The sequence below is a fragment of the Dipodomys merriami genome, unplaced genomic scaffold (genome assembly GCF_024711535.1).
Source record: "Dipodomys merriami isolate MVZ:Mamm:240054 unplaced genomic scaffold, mDipMer1.0.p SCAF_70, whole genome shotgun sequence".
NCBI classification, from domain to species: Eukaryota; Metazoa; Chordata; class Mammalia; order Rodentia; family Heteromyidae; genus Dipodomys; species Dipodomys merriami.
The window spans coordinates 4,881,197-4,909,191 of record NW_027206291.1 but is presented as its reverse complement, the minus strand read 5'-3'; the positions used below and the strand labels follow the sequence as shown (position 1 = coordinate 4,909,191).

General features: G+C 52.4%; 1 protein-coding gene across 3 annotated transcripts; it reads right to left on the bottom strand.

Moving 5' to 3' along the window:
* Window positions 1–164: 164 nt before the first annotated feature.
* Stk11 (serine/threonine kinase 11) lies at window positions 165–27,731 on the bottom strand. Of its 3 annotated transcripts, XM_070008492.1 has the most exons (10): window positions 26,709–27,730; window positions 9,861–9,944; window positions 8,835–8,924; window positions 7,805–7,937; window positions 7,590–7,726; window positions 7,034–7,161; window positions 6,346–6,403; window positions 4,660–4,853; window positions 1,410–1,615; window positions 165–697 (listed from the first exon to the last, which is right to left on the bottom strand). In XM_070008492.1, the coding sequence occupies exons 1-9, from the start codon at window positions 26,996–26,998 to the stop codon at window positions 1,419–1,421; spliced, it is 1,311 nt and encodes a 436-aa protein (XP_069864593.1). In that variant the 5' UTR covers window positions 26,999–27,730; the 3' UTR covers window positions 165–697; window positions 1,410–1,418. The 3 variants fall into 3 exon arrangements, with proteins under 3 accessions (XP_069864593.1, XP_069864595.1, XP_069864594.1); XM_070008494.1 differs by lacking the exon at window positions 8,835–8,924 and having other exon boundaries at window positions 9,846–9,944; XM_070008493.1 differs by lacking the exons at window positions 165–697; window positions 1,410–1,615 and adding an exon at window positions 4,146–4,380 and having other exon boundaries at window positions 26,709–27,731.
* Between the last annotated feature and the right edge of the window lie 264 nt (window positions 27,732–27,995).

Below are 27,995 nucleotides of genomic sequence, written 5' to 3'. Positions count from 1 at the left end.
CTCTAGGCCAGGTAAAGGTCGGGGTTCAACAAGGAGCTAGAGGCCCAGCTGAGCAGAGCAAGGAAGAATATCCATCTATAGAGGCACTGCATTTGGGGATCACTGATTCATTCACCCACCCACCTGACTCCCAAACAGTTTCCAAACACCCTCACAGCCATAGCTCAAATCCACCTGTTTTATTAAAAAAAAAAGGAAAAAAAAAAAAAAGGAACCAACCAAACAAAAACAAGGCAGCCAAGGCTCCCTCGAGCAGTTCTGCATGCAAGGCGGTTGACAGGAGGTCTGGTCTCCTCCAGCTGTCTGGCTGAGCATTCCCCACTTGTCAGCAGGTGTGAAGGCCCTAACACAGCAATGAAAACCACCATGGAGGTGGTGGAGAGCCAGTAGTCTAAACATAAAGTGCATCTCGGAGGCCAGGCTTCCCCCTCCCCTGCGTAGGAAGGCTCCTCACAGGACTGCAGGGTCAAGTCCTGTCCACTGTGGGGTGGTGCTGTGCGCCGGCAGCTGAGGGTTGGGCTGGGCCTGGGTCTCTGTTGCGCCCCTGCCTGACCCTTGTGCTCCTGAAGTCCTGAGCAGTCAGCACAGAGGCATGGTGGCCACCTTCGAAGGTGGGCGGTGGGCCAAGAGCCTGCAGGAAGACTGAGGAGGGCCTGGGTGGTGGCACCTGGTGGGGAGTCCTGGCGATAGGCTGCAGGTATGAGGACAGAGACAGGTCACTCTGGGACTCAACCTCTGTCCTGGAGGAGCTAAGACCTGGGTAATAGGAGCTGTCAAGCTCCTGGACCCCATTGGATGGGACATCAGGGAGGCCAGAGTCAAGTGACTGGCAGCCGCTGCCTGCCAGCCCGGCTCTTGATACAGGTGACCACCATAGGCCTGTGTGTGGGACAAGGATGTGGGCCCCACAACCAGGAAAAAGGATTTGGTTGGGCATGGTTTCAAACTACTTCCTGCGCTCTGGAGGGACAGGCACATAGGAAGGGCTAACAGGACAGGGATCCAGCATGACTCAGCCCCACCAGACCCCAGCGGACAGGCAGCTCTCCAAGAATAGCCAGGAAGAGCTGCTGCCATCTGCCACCCACACAACTCTCTCCTGGGGCATATGAGGCACTGGTGTGGCTGGATGAGGTAGATCCCATCAGCCACAATTGGGCTGTTAATGAAGGGCAAACCACAGCAGAGCCCTGCTATGGGTTTTGTATAGATTTAAATGACTATGGTCACTCCCTCTCAGGCCTGGGCTCAGGGCTGTGAGCTGGTGAGTCTAGGTGAGGTCAGGGTAGACAATACCTCTGCAAAAGGGATGCTCACCAACAACACAGGCCTGGAATCTGCGTGTGTACCCCAGGAGGCACTAGGGCCCAGTGTTGTTTTCCCCCCACCAGGCCCATGCCCACCTGCAGGCGGCACCCTCACTGTTGCTTGCAGGCTGACAGCCGTCGGATCTTGCTGCTGGCACAGGCCTTACGGGCAGAGTAGGTGGCACCAGTCCGGCACTCGGCCTTCGACTTGCTGCTCAGTTGTGTAGACTCTGTGCCATTCATGCACACAGCCTTGGGCAGACTGTGGCTCTGTCCATTCTGACTGGCCTCCTCCTCCAGGACCTGTCCTAGGAGGAAGAGGGCAAGGACAACCTGAGCCCAAGGAACAGTGCCACTCAGAGCCCCTGGCCTGGTTCTGCCCCCCTCCGGACCCCACTCCCGCCAAGCCCAAATATCCCAGATCCTCTCCATCCTCAGGTGCTGTCTCTTAGCAGCTCCAGGATGACCCTCTATCCAGCCAGGCCAGGTTCTTCCCACAACAGCCTGAGGAAACCCCTCTGCAGACCATGTGCAGCACCCGCCTGGGCCCCCAGGTGGTACTGTATGGGTCTTGTCTTCAGGCACTGCAATGCAGTAGAGGGAAAGCTGCAGGCACCACTGGCCTGTTCTGGTATGTGCCATGAGTATCTATGTCTGTGGTGGGCCTGGGCCACCTGCATGCCCTCCAACCTGGTACACAGGACACGGAATCTCACCTTAGATAGGGTACAGGAGAAGCTGGGCTCCACATGCCCAGCACAGGTCCCCTGGGGATGAAGTACTTGCTTGACCTGTGTATCAACAGGGCCTTCTACCCAGCCTCCACAGCCACCAACCCTGCCTAATATCCTGGGTCCCTGGCTCACCCTGCTTGGCTGGACCCTGTCTTCACATTGGTTGTAAGGAAATGGCAGGATATTCTCTAGGAAGTCTATCAGGCAGGGGGTGAGGGGTGGCTGGGAATGTGGCTCAGTGGTAAAATATTTGCCTCAAATGCATGAGGCCCTGGTTCAATTCCTCTGTACCACATAAACAGAAAAAGCTGGAAGTGGTGGTATGGCTCAAGTTGTATAGCACTAGCCTTGAGCTGAAGAGCTCAGGGACAGCACCCAGGCCCAGAGTTCAAGACCCACAACTGACAAAAAGAGAAAGAAAAAAGGAAAGAAAGAGGGGGGAGGAAGGGAAGGAAAGAAAAGAAAAGAAAGAGGAAAAGAAAAGAAAGTAAGTCTATCAGGCAGGAGACACGGTTGTGACATCCCATAACCCACTCTACCTCCAGCTCTTGGGCCCAATACACAGCCACGCCTGGGAGGGATCAATGCCTCCTAACTCAGCAGCTTCCAGAACTTGCCATGCACCCACCTTGTGCACAGACCATGTCTGTGTAGAAAGACAGCTTTGTAATGAGGCATCACCTCATCTTCGATTTGGGCTGAGCTAGTGTGCATGAAAGTCAAACACCAGGATAGGATAAACCCCACAGCTGGTCTCTTCAGGCCTGAGCCCTGTGGCCTGGGTGGAGTCCCTTGTCCTGCCTGAAAACCTTGACCCCACCTTATGGTTTGTCCTTGAGGACATAAGAAGCCAAAATGAACCTATCCCCAGTGAGGCAGTTGAGCTACCCCATATGAGCACCACCATAGCTATGAGGAGCACCTAAGAGGACCAACTGACCCAGTCAATAAGGCACCTGGTAGCTTCAATGTCTCTAGAGCCAATCAGGGTATCTGGCACCCCTGCAACCAAGTGGGGAGGAAGATTTCCATTTGCATAAGAGACCAGACCTGACCATCCCTGCATGGCTCACCTTCTTCAAGTTAAAGCAGGCTGGAGGAACCTGGGGACTGAAGGGTCCTAGGCAGAAACAGTGTCCTTGCAAACAAACGTCTATCAAGCCAGAGGCTTGTTGCTAGGTACCCTGTACCAGCTCCCATCTCAAGGGGCCTAGCTTACAAGAAATGAAGGGAAAGTGGGAGATACCTCAGAGGTATCATGTGTCTAACCTAGCACAGAATACCCAGGCCCCTGACAGGTATCCTCATGATCTGAGAGGCAGCCCTTCCCTCCCACTTTATGAAAAGACAGGTGTGGATCTCAGACCTAAGGCCTGCCTGTAACCAGGGCCTGTGCTACATGCCAGAGCAGACCTGTTCTAGCATAGCCCTATCATGCATGCCTGCCCCCATGACCCCAAGGAAATGGCTGGCAACCATCTGACAGGAGCCCAGGAAGGGCCTGGAATGTCCTCATAGTCTCAGGGGCCTGCCTCTGCCTGCTTTAGGGCTCAGTTCTGCCCTACACTGGGGCGCCTACCCAACTTGCCCTCCTAAGAAATGGTAGCTATCGGGCTGGGAAGGTGGCTCAGTGGTAAGAGTGCTTGCCTTGCATGCATGAGGCCCTGGGTTCGATTCCTCAGCACCACATAAGCAGAAAAAGCTGGAAGTGGCGTTGTGGTTCAAGTGGCAGAGTGCTAGCCTTGAGTTGAAAAGCTGAGGGACAGCACCCAGGCCCAGAGTTCAAGCCCCACGACCAACCAAAAAAAAAAAAAAAAAAAAAGAGATGGTAGCTATCAAGAGCACTACCACTCAAGGAGACTGAGGGGCCCAGACGCTGCTGAGCTGCCAAGCTGGCTTGAAGGACACAGAACACGGATCCCCAGGGCCTAGGATATTCTGGCACCCTTCTCTAGCCAATGACCACCTCCCACACCTTGGCTCACAGCTCCCACCCTTCCTGTTCAGCTCGCCTTCGCAGGCTCTTTCAGTCCTGCTCTGGGTAACAGCCCCATGTAGGACTTTGGGGAAGGTCCCAGGCTGTAGCAAACATCCACCTGGAGACACACAGCAGGGCAAAGCTTTATAGCAGAAGGAAAGCAGGAACACTGCGGGGAGGGGGAGAATGTGTGTGTGCCAATGGGTGGTGGCCCGATTACACTATACTAAGGCCTCGAACTCCTCCTCAGGCACCACTGCAGTGCCTGCCGCCTCAGCTTCCTCTCCAGAAAGGTCTGCACCCTGGCTCTTCTGCGCGAATCTCTCCTCGCTAAGCCCTGCCTCAGATGTCTCCTCGCCACCTGGGGAAGTAAGGGCAACACATGGTCAGGGCAAAGGGGCAGGATGGAGGGCCTCTGGACCCTCTCACATGTCTGGCTGAGGGGGCCCTGCACCTGTCACTATCCAGCAGGAGTGAGAAAGAAGCTGGATTCTGGGCAGTACCTGGAGCTGGATGCCTGGGAAGCCCTCCCAGCCAGACCAGCCCCTGATGGGCTGGAGCCTGCAAGGACAATCTACCACGAGGTTGGGGCCTGCTCCAAGGATATCGGGGCCCATGACTGCAGCTTCTGCTGGCTCACCAGGCACAGTGAAGTCCTGGGTATATATGATGCCATCCTCGATGTCAAAGAGGTCGTCGTCCTCATCCTCGGCACGGCCATGCAGGTCCTCTAGGTAAGGTACCACTGTCATGCTGCGCCACCGGTCCTTGGTGTCTGGGCTCGGTGGGATGGGCACAAGTGCCTCTGCCAGAGGGTGTTTCTTCCGGAACCAACTACAAAAGCCCAGATGTAGTGATGCATATCAGAAAGGCTCCTGGGTGACCGTTGTGGCCCACTGCTCATGTAGGAGCCAGGAACCATGCTACACACCAGGGTGGCTATGACTCGAATACTGGACCCCGTTTGGCTGCTGGTATCCTTCAGCCACACTCAAGTTCTATCTCTACTGCATTGGGGGTCTGGACAGACAAGACTGTCTCTGGCCTGGAAAACCCAAGGCTGGGCAGGGTGAGGGCCATCTTCAGGATCTGGACACCTAGGCTGTGAGCATGTGGCCTCTAACTCCTCACATCTATATAAATGCTAGAAACCTTAATTGTAACTACTTATATAAGCCAGAGCTCAACTCTTGCTGGCAGGTGCCAGGGTGAATGATCTGCTGGAAGCCCTTCCCTCAGGAGGGCGGGGGGCAGACTCCACCCAGGAAAAAGGCATGCCCTGGGCCTGAGTATGTACATCTTGAACCTGGCCCCCAAAGTGCCCAAGGGCTGTCTACAGGCACTGAAAACCTGCAAGCAGCTCCTGCACTACAACACACCAATTCCATCAGTTCAAAGCCCTGACCTCTTAGGGCACAGGGCTCCTGCCAGCTGAGGTTGGGAGTGTCAATGAAGGATGGGTACAACAGTGCTTACCCCAGCATTATCTGAGGAAGCTTGGGGAGTCCCACACACCTAACCCTCAATGAATGACTGTCCACTTACTTGGATTTTCCATTGGGAGCCATTCAGCTGTGCCCTAATGTTCACTCATAGCCCTCGGAGCTACAGCAAGGCCCTTGACCTGTACATAGTCATCCCAAATTCCCAAACACAGCCCTGCCCAGCTTTCCAGACCCCAAGATGCACACTGGTGCCATTCTTTTGTTGTTGGTGGTGTTGGTGGTGGTTGTGGGGCTTGAACTCTGGGCCTGGGTGCTTTCCCTGAGCTCTTCAGTTCAAGGCAAGTGCTCTACCACTTGAGCCACAGTGCCATTTTGGTTTTCTGGTGGTTAATTGGAGATGAGTCTCATGGACTTTCCTGCCCAGGCTGGCTTTGACCCACAATCCTCAGAGCTCAACCTCCTGAATAGCTAGGATTACAAATGTGAGCCACCGCATCTGGCATGCTGGTGCCATTCTTGCCTCTGGATTTGGGGTACATGAGCCCAGGATTGGGGAGGCAGCACCAGCAGGATCCTTTCATCCCTGCCTGCTCTCTACTCTTCCCACTTTGGGCCTGGATGTCCAGACATATGGCTGGCACTGTTAGAAGACATAGGGGGGAAGAAAGGAAGGCACACACTCTGCATGCACCCACCAAAATCCTAAGATATTTGGGGCTTACACAGGCAAGCAATGGACACTGCCTATATCCCCCACACAGGCACTATGGATCTGAACAAGATGTGGCCAGAGACCCACCTTCCATTAGTCCCCCTTAGTCAATGCTACCCAGCTGGACCATTGTTCCTGCAAACTGAGAGCTGAGGGCGAGGACACAGACCTGTGTTGCCTGATCTGCTGTATGGAGAACCTCTTGGCCGGCTCATACTCCAGCATCCCTGTGGAGAGCAGCAGGACTGGGTCAGCACCACATTCAGGCCCCCAGCTCCCATCCCTTTAGTGGTTATCCCACCTCTGTTCATGCTCTTCAACATGCCACCCTTCAAAAGGACAACCCTGCCCACAGGACTGGACAGCTAGGGACAGCAAACCATCTGTCCATATCCCATATTCCTAAAGCACCAGTACACTTCCAGCCTGGCCTCTATTGGAGCAGGGTGGCTGGTGCAGAAGAGGCCAAGGAATGCAGCAATGAGAAGCCCTTCAGACCCTGCAGGAACACCAAGGAAACTGAGTGTGAAAGACCTAACGTAGCAGGCAGAGCAGCCAATGCCTCCAGAGGCTCTGCCCTGAGATCGAGGCCTCAGAGTAGGCAGCAGAGCTGGAACAACCAGCTACTGTCCATGCCCAACTGGGAGCCAAGACCGTCACTCTGCAGCAAGGCCACAGGGGATGCTGTATGACAGCAGAGCGGCAAAAAGGGCAATGGTGGGAAACATCAGGATCCTAGCCACTTGCTGGGATTATCGCGAGGCCTTTGCTTCTAACTGCTGTCACCAGCAGCACACCATACTCCTGATGCATACAACTGAGACCCATGCTGGGCCATAGGCCAGGAAGAATCTTACCTTTGAGTAGGTCGGAGAGTGGGGGGCCACAGTCGCCCGGGATTGTGAAGTCCCCTTTCCCAATGTTTTCAAATAGCTTGTAGATGTTATCTCCCTCGAAGGGGTACAGGCCCGTTGTGATGTTGTAACTTCATGCCCAAGGGGAAAGAGGAGGGGGTCAGAAGTTAGCAGCACGCTTGAGTTCCCTAGTGTAGCTGTCAGCGGGGTCCTTGTGGACTCTGAGACAGGCCAGTTTCCCAGAAGCAGGAAATCGCTCAGGAGGAAAGTGTCCCCTAGATCCACTGGAACAATACCCTAAAGCCACCCTCCCTGGATGACTCTTTTTTTTTTTTTGGGGGGGGGGGGAGATAGTAGGAATTGGTAGGATGTGGTGTTACATGTCCTTGAATATAGCAAATCACGTGGGGCCACACACCCACAAGTGGCATGGCTCAGCAAAATGACTGGACACCCACCCCGTGGCTTTAGGCTCTGAACTCCTGGCCATACCAGAGAAACATGGTACTCCCTTGGGCCACATTCACTGCATGTTGGGACCGGGGTCCAGGGCACTTACAGCGTGACCCCGGCTGACCAGATGTCCACCTTGAACCCAGAGAAGGTGTCCAGACCATTGGCGATCTCAGGAGGCTGGAACGCCGGGGAGCCTTGGCTTGTCCGGCAGGTGTCATCAGCGGCAAATGGGTGCAGGGCCTGCGGCAGTGCCATGCGGCCCTCAGGGAGCGCCCAGGAGGGCCCACACCCTGAGACCCCCGAGGGACAGGCGCCTACCTCGGCAACGCCCAGGTCGGAGATCTTGAGCGTGCCGCTGGTGGTGAGCAGCAGGTTACCAGGCTTGATGTCCTTGTGCACTATACCTTGGCTATGCAGGTATTCCAGGCCATCAATGAGCTGACAGAAGTACCTACAAGTGAGGCACACCTGTGTCCGGGCCCTGCTCTGACTTCCCAGCCTCCCAGGGCCCCTCTGTGCAAAAGCTGCTCAAGACAAGTTCTTCTAAATGAGCCTCACAAGCAGCCATGGGGGGGCAGTCATTTGAGGTCCAGACAAACAGGTCAAGGCTGGGCCCCACTTGGGAACCACAAAGGGTCACTGGCCAAGGTGGAGCCCCTACTTATGGCCAAGACTGAGATCACTGTTGCCAAACAGGAGCCCCTATAACCTCACTTCTCCCTTAAATGGACCACATGAACCTTATAGTCTCCCCTAGAACAGTGAGCCCATTCCCATCTCCCAGACAGTCAACCCCAGGTCCCAATTGCTGCACTTAAGAAGGCTGCTCAGGGCACTGCCAAGGAATTCCCAACAACCAGCAGGTCATAACAAACCACAGCAGCTTCTCTCAAGGCAGTACGCACACAGGGCCTGACAGGTGGGAAGGGCTCTGCATGGTTGAACTATGAGTACTATACACAGAGTACTGCTTTCAATTTGCTTTAAAGCCAGGTGCCAGTGGCTCACACATATAATCCAATTACTCAGGAGTCTGAGATCTGGAGGATCAAGGTTCAAGTCAGCCCAAGCTGAAAAATCTCCAGGACTCCATTTCCAAATAACCAGCAAAATATCAAGCTGGAGATAAGGCTCAAGTGGTAAAGAATGCCAGCCATGAATAAGAAAGCTGAGTGGGAGTGCAAGGCCCTGAGTTCAAGTCCAAGAACCAGCACACACACAAAAATTTTAAAAAAACACCTGGGCTTTACATAGATGACCATCAAAAACCAGTGTGAACGTGGGCTGGCTTACCCAAGGCCTGGTGGCCCTTGTGGGTAGCTTGGCCCTCGGGTCCAGCCCCACTCACCCGTGGGCCTGGCACACGGGGAACCGCTTCTCAGGCACGCTGTCCAGCATCTCCTGCATACCACACACACAGTACTCCATCACCATATACGTGGGGTGCTAAGGAAATATGGCTCCACGCACGGGCAATGCCACCCTGCTCCACAGACCAAATCCTGGGAGCTGTGGCAGTGCCACACAGGACAGACAGCCTGCCACCTGTGTCCTAGAGAGGCCTGGAGCAAGCCAGCATGCCTGGAGCAGAGCATAAAGCTCTGAGAGACCAAGGCCCCACACCCTACCTACTCAGAAGGGCCATCTCTGGGCAACGCTGAGCCTACACATGGACCACAACTGGACTTGCTAGTTCAGTCTTGCTTTGGCAAAAAAAACAAAAAAAAAAAACAAAAAAAAAACCCCAGTCCTGCAGGGAGGCTTCAGCAACTCCTACAAAGGAGAAAGTCTCCATTCCCTGGGACTCAAGGTCAGACTATGACACGCTTTGCTTGATACCCCACAAATAATCTCAACTTCACGGCCCAGGATACACCCAACAAATGGGTTCAGGGTTCCACAATTGCAACCAGGACAGGTCCCATGAGCCTAGAGTACCAGAGCGCCCCTTCCACAACTAGGGCCAGATGTGAAGACCATGAGGTGGGATTCTCCTTTGCAGGCCAGGCTCTGGTAACATGTGGTAGCCCCTCCCTGAGCTGTGAGATTCCACTAGGAATCCCTACATTGAGGGATTACATATATAGGGATAGCTAGAAACAATGTTAACAATGTGCCAGGCTTTGACTACAACCCAAAAGAGTGGACACCCAGGCTAAGGTTGCCACTCAGTGTCCTGGCCCTGCGTGGATGAGAAGATGGCCCACAGAGGAGGCCCCAATAGCTCATTGGCCCAAGACAGCTGAGGGATCTGACAAGGGCTGCACTCAAGATGCCTATAGGGCTGTATGGTGACTGACCGGGAAGGCGAGGCCTTCATCTGCTCTCTACTCCCTGGAGCCCACCTGCCGCCACCCACCCTGGGAAAGGATATATCTTTTGCTTCTCCTCATTGTACAGCACATCCACCAGCTGGATGACATTCCTGTGTCTCAGCCGCCTCAAGAGTTGGATCTCCCTAGAACAGAGAAGACAAGGTATCAGTAGACCCCAGTGCAGGTGCACCAAGTAGCACCAGGGGAACCCACTCTGCAAATGAATGAGAGCCCTACACCATAGGCACAGGAGGGGCTGCAGATGGCATGAATGGGAAGGAGGCTAAATGCCCTGCTCCTTTCCAAAGGAAAGATGGTTTCAAGTCGTATCCTGGTGGTCCTGGCCAGCTGAGGTGCCAGCAGCAGCCTAGGGGCCTAGGCAGTGGGGCTGGGTGTCACCACTGGGGACCACACACCACAACAGTGGCCCTGAGGCAGCCAGCAGTGCAGACAGATTAAGGAGGATCACAGCACCGCCTGTGCACGTAGACGAAGCACACTACAGTGCACAGAGCTGTGGCTACATTCTATGCAAGGCCAGGCTCTCCGATGTCTCCCCTAAAGACTGGCCTCCTACCTCACTATTTTTCCCAGTATTCTGTAAAACCTGGACATCCCAGGTGAACCCTACTGGGGCTGTGTCCAAAGACACAGTGTTGGGGAAAAGGAGCCACATGAGATATAGATACCATGATAGGCACTGACCACCCACAAAGGTCACTCACTGTAGGCCAGATGGACGCCGGCAGTCTAGTCAGGGAGGCTTCATTTCAAAGTCTGAACAGCAAGGAGTCCTCATACCCACACATTAGAATACAGTACCTGTGACCCAGAAATTCTACTCCCGGGGGAGGGGGGGGAGGTATGAGATGGGAAGGGATGGGAAGGGGAAACAAAGGAGGAGGCAACAATGCTTAAGAAATGTACTCATTACCTTGCTCATGTAACCCCTCTGTACAGTATTTTCACAATAAAAATTTTAAAAAAAGAAATTCTACTCCCAAGTACTTGCCCAAGAAACCCAACAAAACATCTATTCTTGAAGACAGGTGGGACAGATATGCTCCCAGAACCAGAGGTAGAAACAGCCCAAAGTCTATAAATGAACAAATGGACACACATAGCACAGTCTACCCACACTGGACTATCATACACAACCATGAAGAGGAGCAAGGCTCTGACCAATGCTACAACATGGAGGGACCTTGAAAACCTCATTCTCAGTGACAGAATCAGACACAAGGTCACAGTGTGTGGCTCCATTGGTAGTAAGAAAAGTCCAGAAAAGGAGAATCCAGAGACAGGGTGTCTGGAGTTAGGGAAGAGAGAGGGTAACTACTCATGGTAGTGAAGCTTCCTTTTTTTTTTTTTTTTTTTGGGGGGGGGAGGTTTGCCAGAATGTTTTGGAACCAGATTATGAATATAAAACTGCTTGTGCTGAATGTCATTAATCTATACAATGTAAATGGGAGAGATGTACAATGTGCATTTCATCTCAGTATTTTTTTTTAAATCCTTACCAGGAAGCCCAAGCTTGACACAAAATCAGAGTGTCTCCCTCTCAGCACTAAGTACTGCCTTGAGCCTGGCAGTCCTTTGTTATGGTCCCTGCAGGGCCTACCAAACTTGGGTAACCTCATGGCTTTGGACATGGTCCTGCCAAGTCCCAGGGTCCAAAAAGGGACAGGCAGCAGCTGTCAGTTTGGAGACAGGGCTGCACATGGTGCTGGCCTGCTTGCGGGAAGCCTGCACTTCAATCCCCTCTGAGCTGTGAGTACATCAGCAGTGCCAATTCCCGGCAGGGCATAGCAAGGCTATTTATAGAGCTGGCCGGACCTGCGCTCCCAGCCTGGCGGACACCCAGAGCTTAAAGGGGAACACTGGGACCAGGCTGGACACAGCAATGATCCTTTCTCAGGAGAACATAGGGTGGGCCCAAGAGGCCTTAAGGCCCAGCCTCAGTCTGCCCTCTCTCAGGGCCTAGTGTGTCCCTGAGTTTCCCCACCAACCAACACAGTCAAGAGACCCAAGAGGCAGCAGGTGCCTCTGCCTCACTGATGTGGAGACAAAGTGGCATGGGCAGGATGCATGTCCAAAAAGGATGACCTGGGGCTACCTCACGCCAAGGGTAAACACTGAACCAAGGGCAGCGGGAAGCTTGGGAAATAGTTGCCTGGTCTCAGGGATACCTAGGCCAGAAGGTGGCACCAGAGAGAGTGGTCACTGAGCTGCAGAGGCCAGGCATTCAGAACCATGCGGCTGAGTGGGTCCAACTGCACGATGCTGATTGTGCGTCCGGCTCTTGGTCACAAGGCTGGTGCCAAGCAGAGAGGGTGACCCAGCACCTCATCCTGCCCACCCTACTGCTAGCACATTTCTACCTTCCCACATTGGCACCTCCTGGGTAAGGTCCAGATAGCCAGGGATACTCCCAGCAACCCTCTGTCTGACTTCCCAGGGGCCGTCCCCTGGGAAAAGGACAGGCTGTCACACAAATCCCAGCCACAAGGAGGGAACAGCAAAACCAACCCATAGGTGTCACCCACAGCATCTGTGGAACCTACTGGGAGAGGAGCTGAAGCAGAGGTCTGTCCTCAACACTGTCTATCAAAAGTGGCCTAAAAATGAGGGCTCAGACAGGAGGGACTTCAGTCCTGAGCATTCCTGCACTAGCTACATATTCTTAGGGCTCAGCAGGTGCCACTTGTCAATGCCTCAAGCCCTCACTATAGGGATGGAGCCAGCAAAGCCCAAGTAACTGCTCAGACAGAGCATGTGAGGCAGAGGAGCCAACCCCTCACAGAGCAGGCCCCACCTCGCCTGTAACACCAGAAACTAAGCCCATCTTCAAACACACACTTAGCAAGATGCCAGTACCCCCAGGCACCATAGGTATCCCTCCCCCACAGTGTGCCAGGGATTCCAGGACCAATGGCTCAAATAGCCTCAGAAGGCAGCCTGGGAAGCAGTGTTTCAAAGTACCTGTTCCCCAGAGAATAAGTCAAGGACTCATAAAACATAATGTCTGCCTGCATGTGTCTCACACACCTACCAAAGATAGATGGTGCAGCCAATGCCCCAGTTCCATATATTGCTTGGTGCAGCCACACTGTGCATGGGGGAGAAGCTGGGGTCCCTTGGTTCACCCCAGTGTCTGGTGTGGACAAAACCTGAACTCAAACTTTTCCTACCTAATTACTAAGAAATCTCACTCTTAGCACAGTGGTCACTGCAAGGTACTGAGTAGCATCCCTGGCCCCTACTCCACCATGCCAGGAGCAAGGAGTGCTCAGATGTTAGTAATGTAGGTCTTCAGAAATCATCCGTCACTATCTGTGGGCAGAATTATAGATAAACCCTTACGCTCCTCCCTGGCGTGTCTTCCAGGGATGGTTCCTCCATATCTCAGCTATATCTCACTCACAAGATAGTGTTTTCAGTCACCCCTGTGGGCCACAACCTGACTCCCTGGCCTCTGTTCTGCCCATCAACTAGCCCTAAGACACGGAATCCCCCCAACAGACTAGCTTCCCCTGCAGCAGCCCCTTTCTCCACTCTTGCCCTCATCTACCTAGACTATCTCCTAGCAACCCTAACTCTGGGCTGTCACACACTGGCACTTGCTCTCAATCTTTTTTTTTTTTTTTTTTTGGGGGGGGGGTTGGTCCTGGGGGCCTGAACTCTGGGCCTAGGCGCTGTCCCTCAGCTCTTCAGCTCAAGGCTAGCACTCTACCACTTGAGCCACAGCGCCACTTCCTGCTTTTTCTGCTTATGTGGTGCTGAGGAATCGAACCCAGGGCTCATGCACGCAAGGCAAGCACTCTACCACTGAGTCACCTTCCCAGTCCTGCTCTGAATCTTGTCCCACAAATTCTTTTTTTCTTTTGATTGGTTGTGGGGCTTGAACTCTGGGCCTGGGTGCTGTCCCTCAGCTCTTCAGCTCAAGGCAAATGCTCTACCACTTGAGTATCACTTCCAGTTTTCTGGTGATTAATTGGAGATGAGTCTCACGGACTTTGCTACCTGGGCTGGCTTTAAATTGCAATCCCTCAGATCTCAGCCTCCTGAGTAGCTAGGATTACAGGCGTTAGGCACCCAGCTCCCATAAGGTTCTTTTTAGGAGCATTCCCACTTCTGGCCATGAGACCACAACCATTTGGATAGTCTAAGCACTGACTGCTTCACTCTTCACATAGACCAGGCACTGGCATTGGCACTGTTTGGCCAGTCAGGTTGGCTGCATCAGCAAGTGTCATCCTGTGCACCAGAAACACTAGAGAGCTGAAGGTTCTGATGACATCTGCCCACTAAGAGCCTGCTCAGCCTTTACTTAGGGACCCAAGATGGCAATTCCACATCCCCCTCTCCTAGCTCTAGAGCAGGTTTCACAGGTGTCCCAGAAACTTATGTCCCAGCAGTCAGCTCTTCCCAGGTGGTACAGCACAGTGCAAAGCTGGCTTTCCTCCCAGAGCATTCTCATGGAGCTACTCATGGAGCCAAACCAATACTTACCTCCTGCCTGAGTTTCCCAGGGTCCAGAGCTAATCAAGGACTCACACAGTGAGTGGCATCTGCACTGGAGGAGTGTGCTATCCATACCATGAGTGCTCTGTCAGGGAGCTGCCCTGAAAGTGGCCTCTATGAAGTGTCTAGCACAACAGCACATCAGGCAGAACCCAGCCCCAGCACTTGTGTCCTGGGCCATCAGAATAGATCACAGTACCTGCTGGAGCATATCCCAGGGCTGGAGACTAAAGTGGCAGAGCCCACTCCACGCAGGCCCCCATGACCATCAGTGAGACCACACAGCAGCTTCAAAACCAAGAGCACAGAAAGACACCTTCCACCCACTACCCTCAGCACTATGAGTCAGAAAGCCCTGAAAGCTCACTTCACAATTCCAACAGACCACAGCCCTGCACTGCTGAGACCTGAGAAAACACAGGGCCAATTCCATCCCAGAACCACCCTCTTCTGCCCTCAGGGAAATTATCTCCAAATGCTCTTCCTCCACCAGAAAAAATGGCCCAATGAGGAGCCCTAAGCGAACAGATCACAGTGCCCCCTCCTCTACATAAAAAGCTTCAGCCTCCTACTCTGACAGTGTTTTCCTTAAAGAGACACCGAAAAGGTACAGAGATACATTCTTGACATATCCCATGTTGCCACTGACATACCACTAAGAGACCCGTTTGCCCCAAGCAAACGTATTTGACCCATAGCCATCAAGCTATGCAAAACTATCACATCTTTTCTTTTTCTTTTCTTTCCTTTTTTCTGTTTTTGGCTAGTCCTGGGGCTTGAAGTCTGGGCCTGGGCACTGTCCCTGAGCTTCTTTTGCTCATGGCTAGCATTCTACCACTTGAGCAACAGTGCCACTTCTGGTTTTTTCTGTTTAGGTGGTACCCTATCACATCTTTTCAAGCAGGAAAACTACGGTGAACACTTGGTACTTGCAGTTCCATCCTCAGTACCAAAAGAAAAGAAAAGAAAAGAAAAAGAAAAGAAAAGGGAAAAGAAAAGAAGGAAGGAAGGAAGGGAGGGAGGGAGGGAGGGAGGGAGGGAGGGAGGGAGGGAGGGAGGGAGGGAGGGAGGGAGGAGAGGGAAGAGATGATGACAACAGGAAGCTGTTCAGATTCTTCAAACTTCTTAGGTTAATTCTCCCATGAAGGCATCTAGATAAAGGAAAAAGTAGCACAGAGGACTTTTCTAAAGATAAAGCCAGTATTTTTGAAGGAGATAAGGAAACTATCTCACAGAAGTCCAAATGGGCATACATTTCCCTCAGGAAACACAGGAAACTAAATCATGGGTCATCAAGATGAAGAGGGGCTGGGAAGGTGGCTCAGTGGTACAGTGTTTGCCTTGCATGCATGAGACCCTAGGTTCGATTCCTCAGCACCACATAGCAGAAAAAGCCGGAAGTGGCTCAAGTGGTAGAGCGCTAGCCTTGAGCTGAAGAGCTGAGGGACAGCGCCCAGGCCCAGAGTTCAGGTCCCAAGACCAACCAAAAAAAAAAATTAAATTAAAAAAGAAAGATGAAGACCTAGTTATTAGGAACATATAGACAGGATGATGCCAAGGAGAGTTCAGACACATTGTTCTGACAAAGCACAGGGAGACCAAAACATCACCAAGCACCGGAAATATTTAAGTAAGTTGACAACTGTACCAAAATATGCAAATACTCAAGGACATTAAGTCTCAAAGCTGAACACTGAGTTTGTCTAGAGCCTGAGTGTAGCTCAGGGATAAGAGTGATTGTCAAATGTACCAAGCCCTGGGTTAATCCTCAATAATAAAATGTATTAAATAAATCTAAACTTGTGTGTATGGGTTTTTATTTTATTTCGTTTTGTTTTATAGTCCTGGGGCTTGAGCTCAGGGCCTGGGCACTGTCCCTGAGGTTTTTTTTTTTTTTTTTTTTTTTCTTTTTTGGTTGGTCGTAGGGCTTGAACTCTGGGTCTAGGCACTGTCCCTCAGCTCTTCAGCTCAAGGCTATTACTCTACCACGTGAGCCACAGTGCCACTCCAGTTTTTTAGTGGTTAATTGGAGATAAGAATCTCATGGACTAGGAAGTGGCGCTGTAGCTCAAGTGGTAGAGCGCTTGCCTTGAGTTGAAGAGCTGAGGGACAACGCCCAGGCCCAGAGTTCAAGCCTCACAACCGACCAAAAAAAAAAAAAAAAAAAGAATCTCATGGACTGGACGGAGTTCACTGCCCTGGCTGGCTTTGAACCATGATCCTCAGGTCTCAGCCTCCTGAGTAGCTAGGATTACAGACATGAACCTGTGTCCAGCCTAAACACATTATTTATACCAAGAACTTAACACCAGAAAATTAATGCAAAGTCAAAACTCTAAAAGAAGTAAAAACTTACCAGGCATCAGTGGCTTATTTACTGTAATCCTAAGCTACTCAGGAGGCTAAGATTGGGAGAATGGAGGCTCAAAGGCAGCTGTGCAGAAAACTCAACAAGACTTTCTCCAAGTTAACCAGCCAAAAGCCAGAGGAGAGGCTCAAATGGTAGTGTGCCAGTGTAGCAAGCAAAGAGCGTTGAGTTCAAACCCTAGTCATGTCAAACAAAAACAAAACAGAGAAGTCCAACATGCCTGAGAATATGTCCAAGTGCACAAGAAAGGACAACTAGAAATGTAGGTTCTTGAGGGCTCAGGACCATATCAGCTGTGTAAGGGAGCCCACAGAAGGCAGAAAGCCCAACATGTGGTTACAGTGTCTGCTGTCAGTGCTGGGACTGCCATCAATGTTTCTTTTTCTTTTTCTTTTCTTTTCTTTTTTTTTTTTTTTTTGGGGGGGGGGGTCCAGTCGTGGGGCCTGAACTCTGGGCCTGGGCGCTGTCCCTCAGCTCTTCAACTCAAGGCTAGCGCTCTACCACTTGAGCCACAGTGCCACTTCCGGCTTTTTTCTTTTTGCTTATGTGGTGCTGAGGAATCGAACCCAGGGCCTCAGGCATGCAAGGCAAGCGCTCTACCACTGAGCCACCTTCCCAGCCCCGCATCAATGTTTCCTATAGGTACTACCCTGGCCAGCAATGTAAAAACAAAACAGAAAATAAAATGAAAAGGGAGGGCTCGGAAGGTGGCTCAGTGGTAGAGTGCTTGCCTTGCATGCATGAAGCCCTGGGTTCGATTCCTCAGCTCCACATAAGAAAAAGCCAGAAGTGGCGCTGTGGATCAAGTTTGATAGAGTGCTAGCCTTGAGCTGAAGAGCTGAGGGACAGCGCCCAGGCCCAGAGTTCAGGCCCCATGACCGGACCCCCCCCCCCAAAAAAAAAAAAAGTAAAGGGAAACAATAAAGGCAAGCCCTGGTGGGGCAGGCATATAGGAAGTGCTAGGAGCAGAGCTGAGCTCAGCAAGGGAGGAAACCTGCCTTCCGGCCTGGCCAGCCCCCTTTGAAGTCCAACCTGCTTTTCTCAAGAGCCTGCCTGCCCTGCTGCTGCCCAGGCAGAGCAGATGGCTCAGTTAACTTGCTGACTAACCAGGAGAGAAGCAGGAAGGAGGGTCATAAATGGCATCCAGGAAGAAGCTGCCTGAAGTCAGGCTATAAACAAAACACACAGGAAAAGATAACCAGGTGCACAGCTAAGGGAACAGCAAGTCCCAAACACCCACTCAGGCTCAAAAGGTAAAAGGCAGTTCCCTGGGGTCAGCAGTGGTACTTCCAAGGGACACTGAGGCAGGAACACTGACCTTGATGGCTTTTCATCATCTTTGTTAATGTCTCAAAAGTAAAGGCTTTCTTGCCAGGCACCACTGGCTCACCCCTATAATACTCACTACTCAGGAGGATGAGACCTGAGGATTGTGGTTTGAAGCCAACCCAGGCAAGGAAGTCTGTGAAACTCTTACCTCCAACTAAATACCAAGTAAGCCAGAAATGGAGCTGTGGCTCAAGTGGTAGAGTACTAGCTTGAGCAAAAAGGCTCAAGGACAGCACCCAGGCCCTGAAGTCAAGCCCCAGGACAGGCACACACACAAAAAATGTACAGGCTTTCAGAGCTGGGGTACAGCTTGCCGGTAGAGCACTCATCCCACATACGTGAGGCCCTGTGTGGGTCACCAGCACTGCAGAAAATGGATAAAAGCTCTCAGAGGTGTTTGAGGGCCACAGAGGAAGGTGGCTAACAAGGCAGTTCCACATGAACCACATACACAGGTACTCAGAAGCAGCAAGGTTCACCATAAGCACAAGGGTGAGAGACAGCCCAATTGTCCATCTGTACTAACAGACTAAATACAATTCCTACACTGGAGCATCACACAGCCATGAACAGGACAAGGTTCTGACACATACTGTTGTGAAGGAACCCTGAGGACATGGGCTCAGTGAGAGAACCAGACACAAAAGGCCTCACACTGTGTGGCTCCATTGATAGGAAACGTCCAGAATAAGAGAATTCATAGACAGGAAGTGGATTTGTGGGCACAAGGGGCTGGGGAATAAATAGGGTGACTGAACATGGAGACCAGTTTCCTTCTGGAAAGAAAGAATATTCTGGAATTCAACAGATGGGGTGATTTCCCAACTGAACTCTGTTACTGTACTAAATGCCATTGGCTGTGCACTTTTTTGTTATTGCTATTTTTGTTTGGTCATGGGGTTTGAACTCAGGGCCTGGGCATTGTCCCTGAGCTCTTTCCCTCAAGGCTAGCGCTCTGCCATTCTGAGCCAAAGCACCACTTCCAGTTTTCTGATGGTTCATTGGAGATAAGTCTCATGGACTTTCCTGCCTAGGCTGGCTTTGAACCATGGCCCTCTGATTCTCAGCCTCCTGAGTAGTTAGGATTACAAGTGTGAACCATTGGCACACAGCTGAGTTGTACCATTTAGAAAGATGAAATTAGCTGGGCACAGTGGCTCACACTTGTAATCCTACCTACTCAGGAGGCTGAGATCTGAGAATTGCAGTTCAAAGCCAGCCCGGGCAGGACAGTCCATGAGACTCTTATATCCAATTAACCACCAGAAAACCGCAAGTAGCATTGTGTCTTGAGCCCCTCGACCAAAAAAAAAAAAAAAAGATAAAATCTATGGTATGTGAATTATAGGCAAATAAAGTAATTAAAAATGTAAGTACAGGGGCTGGGAAGGTGGCTCAGTGGTACAGTGTTTGCCTTGCGTGCATGAGCCCTGGGTTCGATTCCTCAGCACCACATAAACAGAAAAGGCTGGAAGTGGCACTGTGGCTCAAGTGGTAGAGCGCTAGCCTTGAGCAGAAGAGCTGAGGGACAGCACCCAGGCCCAGGGTTCATGCCCCACAACTGACTGGGGGGTGGGGGTGGGGGCGCAGCTGCGTAAATACAGGTAGGCACTGTTGGCTCATACCTGAAATCCTACCTGCTCAGGAGGGTAAGATCTGAGAATCATGGTTCAAAGCCAGTCTGGGCAGGAAGGTCCATGAGACTTATATCCAATGAGCCCCCAGAAAACCTTATCTCCAATTAACCACCAAAAAGCTCAAAGTGGGGCTTTGGCTCAAGTGGTAGAATGCTAACCTTGAGCAAAAAAGCTCAGGGGCAGCACCCAGAGTTCAAGCCTCCAAACCAGCACACACATATACTATACATATAAACACACACATACATGTCAGGAGACATAGTAGGTATGGTATATTCAGCAGCTTGTCATCACCAGACATAGGAAGAAAGAAATCTAGGTGTTCTATACCTCAGCCTGTACAGGTGACCACTTGTGCCCATGGTACAATGGACTGCCTGACCCAGCCTGGAGCTCTCACCTCACTCAGAGATACTGCCAAGAAGGTGTCCAAATCCATCCAGGAGTCTGAGGGCACGTTAGGATGTACAGGCCTCTTGATGGCTCAGCCTGGACCTCACTATGACACCCTTCCCAATAGGGAGCAGAGGGAGAAAACTCTAGCAAATGCCAGAACCTTGTAAAGGCTTCTAGGGACATTCTGTTTGCCTGTTTGCTGAGGGAACGAAAGCCGACAAAGTCCAGGGCTCTGAATCCCAGCTCGCTAAAATCCTAACTATTTACCATCCTCATCCAAGTATCTGCCAGTCACCCCCAGGGTGGCATGGCCTCCCCCTCCACACATTTCCAGCCCCTCTCAGGGCCCCAGTGGCAATGACAGGTGGAGGAGGATCCACTACAGAGCAAGGCATTCTTGCCAGTCACTCACCACTCAAGGTTCTGGGGAAACCCAGACAGCTGAGCACAGAGCCTCCCGTCCCCTCCCTAAGCAGGCCAACATGATTCCAGCAGAAATAGTCAAAATGCTTCTGCTGAGTATTCTGTGGCCTAGAACCCTATTGTGCTAGTGTGGCCTTCAGCCCCCCTCAGTGGCCATGTCATGTGGGCAAACTGTAACTCACAGAAAGAACAAACACTGGAACAGCCAGGGACAGGACAAGTGCAGCTGTTATTAGCATCAAGAGTCAGCAGAAGCCCCCTCCTCACTATAGACACCTCAGGCTGAAGAAGTATAGCCCAAACCTGGACCATAGCCACCAGCAGCTATTTATATATCTAAGTTCGGCCAGGCTGGTGGCACACATTTGTAATCCCATCACTCAGAAGGATGAGGAGTGCTTGGGCCCAAGAGTATGAGACCAGTCTGGGTTTCAAAAACAGAACAGAGCCGGGAGCCGGTGGTTCACACCTGTAATCCTAGCTACTCAGGAGGCTGAGATTTGAGGATCGTGGTTCAAAGCCAGCCCAAGCAGGAAAGTCCATGAGACTCTTATCTACAGTTAACCATTAGAAAAGCGGTGAAGTGGCGCTGTGGCTCAAGTGGTAGAGCGCTTACCTTGAGCTGAAGAGCTCAGGGTCAGCGCCCAGGCCCAGAGTTCAAATCCTAGGACCACCACCACCAACAAAGTCAGAATAGAGGGGAAGCACGTAAGATCCCCTTTTATGAAGGTGAACATCACGCAAGTTGGGAATATCAGTGTCCCTCAGGGACATGTTATAGGTAGGGGCCACACTATCCCCTCCCCCCATAGTCTCTGGCTGCCCCAACTATCAGCAGGATTCAGAAGTTGTATTCACTCACAAAGCCGAATGTGCTTCATGCCCACCAGCCCGGATAAGAGCATTCTCACTAGCATACAGTCTGCTTGCTGTCTCTAATACCTACAAACTACACTAGCAAGATAGGCCTGGAGGCTCCCAGAGAACAGTACACAGGATGTCCTGTCTGGGGCCCTGTTCCCAGCTATGTTCCATTTGTGGGAATCCATTGGGCACTCCAAACCCAGGGACCACAGCTGAACTCACCAATGTGTACTTGGATAAGTCAGAAGAGATAACAGAATCAGCCAAGTAAAGACAGCCAGGTGTCACAGTAGTCAGGAGAAAAAAAGGAAGGGGTAGCAGGGAAGAGACAGAGAGAGACAGAGACTGAGAAACAGAAAGAATATGTCTTGGGGCTTAAATTAAGGGCCTGGAGTTCTTGCTTGGCTTTTTCACTCCAGGCTGGTGCTCTACTTCCTGCCCCCCCCCCACTCCCCTCAGTCTTAAGAGGTTGAACTCTTGGCCTGGGCACTATCCCTGAGCTCCTTTTGCTCAGGCTAGGACTCTACCACTTGAGCCACAGCTCAACTTCTGGCTCTTTCTGTGATTAATTGGAGATTAGTTTCATGGACTTTCCTGCCTGGGCAGGCTTTGAACCACGATCCTCAGATCTCAGAATCCTGAGTAGCTAGGATTACAGACATGAGCCACTGGCACCCAGCTCACTTCCTGCTTTTTTGCTGGTTAACTGGAGATAAAGGTTTTGAGGACTTGTCTGCCCAGGTTTGCTCCAAATCCCAATCCTCAGATCTCATCCTCCTAACTACCTAATATTACAGGTGTGAGCCATGAGCACCTGGCAAGCACATTTTTTTTCTTTTGGTCGGTTGTGGAGCTTGAACTCTGGGCCTGGGCACTGTCCCTCAGCTCTTCAGCTCAAGGCAAGTGCTCTACCACTTGAGCCACAGCACCACTTCCGGTTTTCAGGTGGTTTATTGGAGGTGAAGAGTCTCACAGGGGCTGGGAGGGTAGCTCAGTGGTAGAGTGCTTGCCTTGCATGCACGAGTCTCTGGGTTCAATTCCTCAGCACCACATAAATAGAAAATTATGGAAGTGGCATGGTGGCTCAAGTGGTAGAGCGCCAGCCTTGAGCTGAAGATCTGAGAGACAGTACTCAGACCCAGAGTTCAGGCCCCACAACCGACAAAAAAAAAAAAAAGAGTCTTATGGACTTTCCTGCCCAGGCTGGCTTTGAACCACGATCTTCAGATCTCAGCCTCCTCAGCAGTTAGGATTACAGGCGTGAGCCACCGGTGCCCAGCAATTTTTTTTTTTAAACTTTCTGATGCCTTATGAGCCTTTTCAATGTAGATGTAACACATTTCCCACAGTAAGAGGTGCAGGTCCCAAGGCAATCTTCCTGAGAAGGCAGGAAGGAAGGACAATGCCCAGCAGGCTTGACCTGTCTGTACACCCACCACCTTGGCAAAGGGCCACAACATTGCACTCTAAGAAAAAAAGCTTTCAATACACACTGGAAGACAGGGCTCCACAGGCTTGACTGGAAGGTTCTGAACACTTCACCACAAGAGAGTCAAGTTTATTAAGCTTTTTGCAAACAAAGAGGCCTTTCTCTTTTCAGCTAGCTGGCACTGAGGCTGTCCACAGAGCCCAGATCCTGGAGCTCGGCAGGAATACGCTTTTGCCTTGGCACATAGGAGGCCCTTCTCACATCACCGTGGCCTGTGAGACATCAGCCCAGAATGAGGCAGGCCACTCACTGCACAATGGGGGCTACAGAGAGGGGACACGGTGACTTCCATCTCATAGCTGCAACCGTGGACAGAACACTAGGCACACACACACCCCATCCTGGATCTTAGCCTGGGTGCTATCCCTAAGCTTGTTCTCATTTTCTCAAGGCCAGCACACTCTACCACTTGAGCCACAGCTCCACTTCTGGTTTTGTAGTGATTAATTGGAGATAAGAACCTGATGGTACCAGGTGCCAGTGACTCACATGTTATCCTAGCCATTCAGGAGGCTGAGATCTCAGGATCTCTGTCAAGGTTCAAACCAGCACGGGCAGGAAAGTCTGTGACACTCTTCTCTTCAATTAACCACCAGAAAACTGGAAGTGGCACTGTGATTCAAAGTGGTAAAGTGCTAGCTTTGAGGGAAAGCGCTCAGGGACAGTGCCCAGGCTCTGAGTTCAAGCACCAGGACAGACAAGGAAGGAAGGAAGGAAGGAAGGAGGGAGGGAGGGAGGGAGGGAAGGAAGGAAGGAAGGAAGGAAGGAAGGAAGAAAGGAAGGAAGGAAGGAAGGGGAGGAGAAGAAATCTCACTGACTTCCCTGCCTGGACTGGCTTTGAACTGTGATTCTCAGATCACAACCTCTTGAGTAGCTAGGATCACAGGTGTGAGCCAATGGCTCCTTTCTGACAGGCCCTCCCAAAGGTAAAGCCTCTGCATCCAGGCTGATGAGATGTGCACCACATGGTGCCTGCAAATATGAGGACATAGCACTGAGTTTGATGCCAGCTGGTCACAAGCCATGAATGGTAGACATGGGTACCAAGTCCCAATCCAGGTTCCACCATTGCTCTTATGTACTATTCTTCCAAGTAACAGCATAAGCCTGGGCTTCTTCGCAGTATTCCAACCCGTCTCCACAGATACGGGACTCAGTGCTGTACCTCTGGCCTCCACACAAGCTCAGTACAGGAAACCAGGAGTTTGAATGCTCACTTTCCCAATGTCCACACGTATGGCCACACTTCCTCTACCTCCTTTATATGACCTAGGGTACATATCACACAAAACTCAAATTGCATTATAGACAGGTATTCTGATCATGCCAGTGTCATTCCTGGGTCTGTTACAAGCCAAGCTTCCCTGCTAATGTTGTGGGCCTCCTTCAGTTGTATTGCTGAAAGGCCTATAAACAGTTGGAGCCCACTCAACTCTACTGATAGGAGCTTACCCTGTTTAGTTTGACCTGTAGAACCTGAAGATGGGTAGGTACTTCTCTCCCAGACACAGGCAGCAGGAAGGGTGACTGGGGCAGTCTTGGCCAGATGGGGAGATGGCCACAAACTCCTCCTGCCTCAAGAGTACTGCTCTGGAGAACCACACATGAGGCGGCAGGGGGAAGAGTTGGGGTCAAAGGTGCTGAGCAGGGCCCATTACAGGAGCCTGGTGGGAACAGAGGCAAGGGACAATTCCTAGTAAGTGTTTAGGGATGGGACTGAGACCCTGAATCAAAAGGGGATAAAGACCTGGGGGAGTGAAGAGGGACAATACTGTCACGAGTAGGGCATCTGGAATACAACAGCTCTTTCCATAGCCAGCCTTCCACAGCAAAAGCCAACCAACTCCATCCACAGAGGACACAGACTGGTTGCCTGTAGGCTATATCCACCTCCTGATCTTCAGGCTTAATGAAAAAGGGACTTAAAAGTGAGCAGTTAAAGTCTGGGAAGGTGGCTCAGTGGCAGAGTGCTTGCCTTGCATGCATGAGTCCCTGGGTTCGATTCCTCAGCACCATGTAAACAGAAAAAGCCAGAAGTGGCACTGTGGCTCAAGTGGTAGAGCGCTAGCCTTGAGCTGAAGGGCTAAGAGACAATGCCTAGACCCAGAGTTCAGGAACTATGACTGACAAAAAAATAAAATAGTGAGCAATTAAGCTCAAATCTGGCACCTAAAGGAGGAGGCACCCCAAGCCCCAGAGAAGCCTACCTACTGCGTCCCTGATGGGTTCTCCTCCAGGCCTGCTTCACTCTAGAGGATCCACAGAACCAGTCTTTGACCAATCAGCCTAATTTCCATCTCACAGATAAGTCACCAGGCAGGGACCTGACCCCCTGGTCCAAGAACACCCATCACTAATTTCTTTTTATTTTTTTGTTGGTTGTGGGGCTTGAACTCTGGGCCTGGACACTGTCCCTGCGCTCTTCAGCTCAAGGCTAGCACTCTACCACTTGAAGCACAGCGCCCCTTCTGGTTTTCTAGTGGTTTATTGGAGATAAGAGTCTCATAGACTTTCCTGCCCGGGCTGGCTTTGAACCTGATCCTCAGATCTCAGCCTCCTGATTAGCCAGGATTTCTGAATGTCCATATGCTGCACAATAAACACTTCACGGAAAACATCTCTCTTCCTGTTGGTTTTACTTCAACCTGAAGCTAGCCCATGTCACTTTGGCTCCAGCCAGATCAACATCACAGGGCTATGTCAGATCCCTGGTGCCAGTGAGGTGCCAGCTGGTCACTGTCAGCTAGGGATGAGACTGACAGAAGGAGAAAGGTGCAGCTGGCCCTTCCGGGAACCACTGTCCAAGGTCACCAGCCATCCAATCTGCAGTATAGCCCCACCAGTCCTGCAAGCCCAGCAGATAAGGTCCCTTCTTAGAAACCAGTCAGATGAAGTTCTAGAAGTTAAGAGGACAGGCAGGTGTCTGGTGGTGATATCAAGGCCCTGGTTGCCCTGCCCTCAGGAATAATAGCTTCTCCACCAGAAAGAAGGCCCCCTACAAACATACAGCCAGCCAGTAGGGCCTTAAGGTAGCAGGATGCTCAGAAATAAAATCTTCTTAAAAAGTAAGACTGCCCTGAGGCCTGCACAGAAAGCCAGTCGAAGCTCAGGGAGGCTTGCCAGTGTTCAAAGCCAGGGATGTTTCTAGCTTCACATCCCAGGCAAGTGACAAAGGGATCCGTTTCCCTCCTGCTGCCTGATAAGCTGGTGCAAACAATTATTTTTGGCAACCACAGGATTCCCTTCCAACAGGATAAACAAATCACATTTCGCCTGGCCCTGGTAACAGCCACACACTGCGCAGAAAACCTGCTGGCCACTACATACAAACTTGTCCGGTCCAAATAAACACAAGCTAGTTGGGGGGGGGGAGGGTGACCATGGGGACAGGGAGTGGACTGCACCCCCTTCCCAGGACATGTTAATAGAGTGCTGAGCTGCCACAACCCACCTTGACTTTGGGAAAGCACTTTTGTAGGTTCCCAGTCACACTGTCCTCTACCAGCTGGGCATGGGAACTGGCTGTAATCAGATTCAGGGTTTTTTTTTTGTTGTTGTTGTTGTTGTTTTTGGTGCTAGGGCTTGGGCTTTAACTCAGGCCTGAGTTTAGTTGAGAAAGAAGGGGCTAGAGGAGGAAGGAAGATAATGAAGAAGCAAGAAAACGAGGAAGGAAGGGAGAGAAAGAAGGAAAAGGAGGAAGGAAGGAAGGAAAAGGAAGGGATGTGAGAAAGGGAGTGTCAGGAAGGAAGGGAGGGGAGGAAAGGGAAGGGAAGGGAGAGAAAGGGCCAGAAAGGGCCGGGAGAGACAGAGAAGAGACAGAGAGGGAGGCAGAAGCCGAAGACAGCCACCCCCCCGACCCCGGGCCTCCTCCACTTACTTCTTTACATTGGCCTCCCCGTTGGGAATCCGCCGCAACTTCTTCTTCTTGAGGATCTTGACGGCCCTCCGGCACAGAGTCTCGGAATCCAGCACCTCCTTCACCTTGCCGTAGGAGCCCTCCCCCAGCAGGTCCCCCATCAGGTACTTGCCGATGAGCTTAGCCCGCTTACGCCGAGGTTGGTAGATAACTTCTGTGGAGTCGATGCGATGGATAAAGGTGTCCATGCCCACAGACATCAGCTCTCCCTCCGTGAACATGCCCAGCTGCTGTGGGTCCGCCACGTCCATCCTGAACCCAGTGCCGGGGAGCCCCGGTCCCCCTTGTCCCACTCGTGGGCAGCTGTTCCTCCGACCCCGACTTCCCCTCTCCAAATGTTCAGGAAGGAAAAAAAAAAAAAAGCCACGAAGCTCCCCACCCCCCCGCCCCCCACCAAAATCCACGGAAACTCTTCTTCCGACGACGGAAGCGATTGTCCCACCCGTCGATCGGCACCGCGCCCGCGGTCCTGAGAGCGCGGGGCGGAGGGTCCGCGGGCGCTGGCGAGGCCGGACGGGCTGCGGGGCGCTAGGTCATCGTCCAGGCGCTATGGCCCGCGGTCAGACGCCGAGGCGGTCGCACCGGGGCCGGTCCGCGCCGTCCATGCCTGGCCCGCGCGGACACCCTCGCGGCGCCCTTCCTCCGGCAGCAGCGGCGGCGGCGGCGGCACGACGCCCTCCCCGCCGCGAGCTCTAGGAGTTCTAGCCCTCGGGCGCCGGGCCACCAGGTCGGTGCAGGCCTCAAGCTCCGGGCCGGGGGCTTCCCAAGGCTGACGGGGCCCGGGCGGCGCGTCCCCCTCGCCGCGGCCGCCGCGCGAAAGCAGGAGGCGGGGCGGCGAGGGGGCCCCAGCCCATGCAAGGCTGCCCACGGGGCCGCCGGCGCCGCCCTCCCGGCCCGCACTTCACTTGCGGGCGACCCGGGCCGCCTCCCCCTTCCGCGCCCGACACGCCGCCGCCATCTTGTTTACCGCCCTACGCTGCGCCGCTGCCGCACGCCCCGCCGCGGGACACTCCCCCTCGCGGCGCCAACGTGCACGCCCGTTGGCTGCAGCGGCGGGCCTGGCTCCCCAAGGGCCCACCCCTGCAGCCGCTGCTGATTGGGCCGTTTGGATCTGGGCAGGCGCCGGAGCCGGGATTGGTCCGTGCTCGGTTCCGCCCAAAGGGACGAGACGGCTCTCCTGTTGGTTCGAGGAGTCGTCCGTCATAGGAAAAGGTGGGAGCAGGAAGCCGACTACAGAGCCAGGCGGTG

What these genes read in the sequence shown, in the direction of transcription:
- Stk11 (XM_070008492.1), bottom strand. Translation starts at nt 26,998, where the DNA reads ATGGACGTGGCGGACCCACAGCAGCTGGGCATGTTCACGGAGGGAGAG. An exon ending in AATGAGGAGAAGCAAAAGAT is followed by an intron (nt 8,925 to 9,860) that starts ATATCCTTTCCC and finishes TTAGCACCCCAC; the next exon opens with GTATATGGTGATGGAGTACT. An exon ending in CCAGGACTTCACTGTGCCTG is followed by an intron (nt 1,616 to 4,659) that starts GTGAGCCAGCAG and finishes TCTTCCTCCTAG; the next exon opens with GACAGGTCCTGGAGGAGGAG.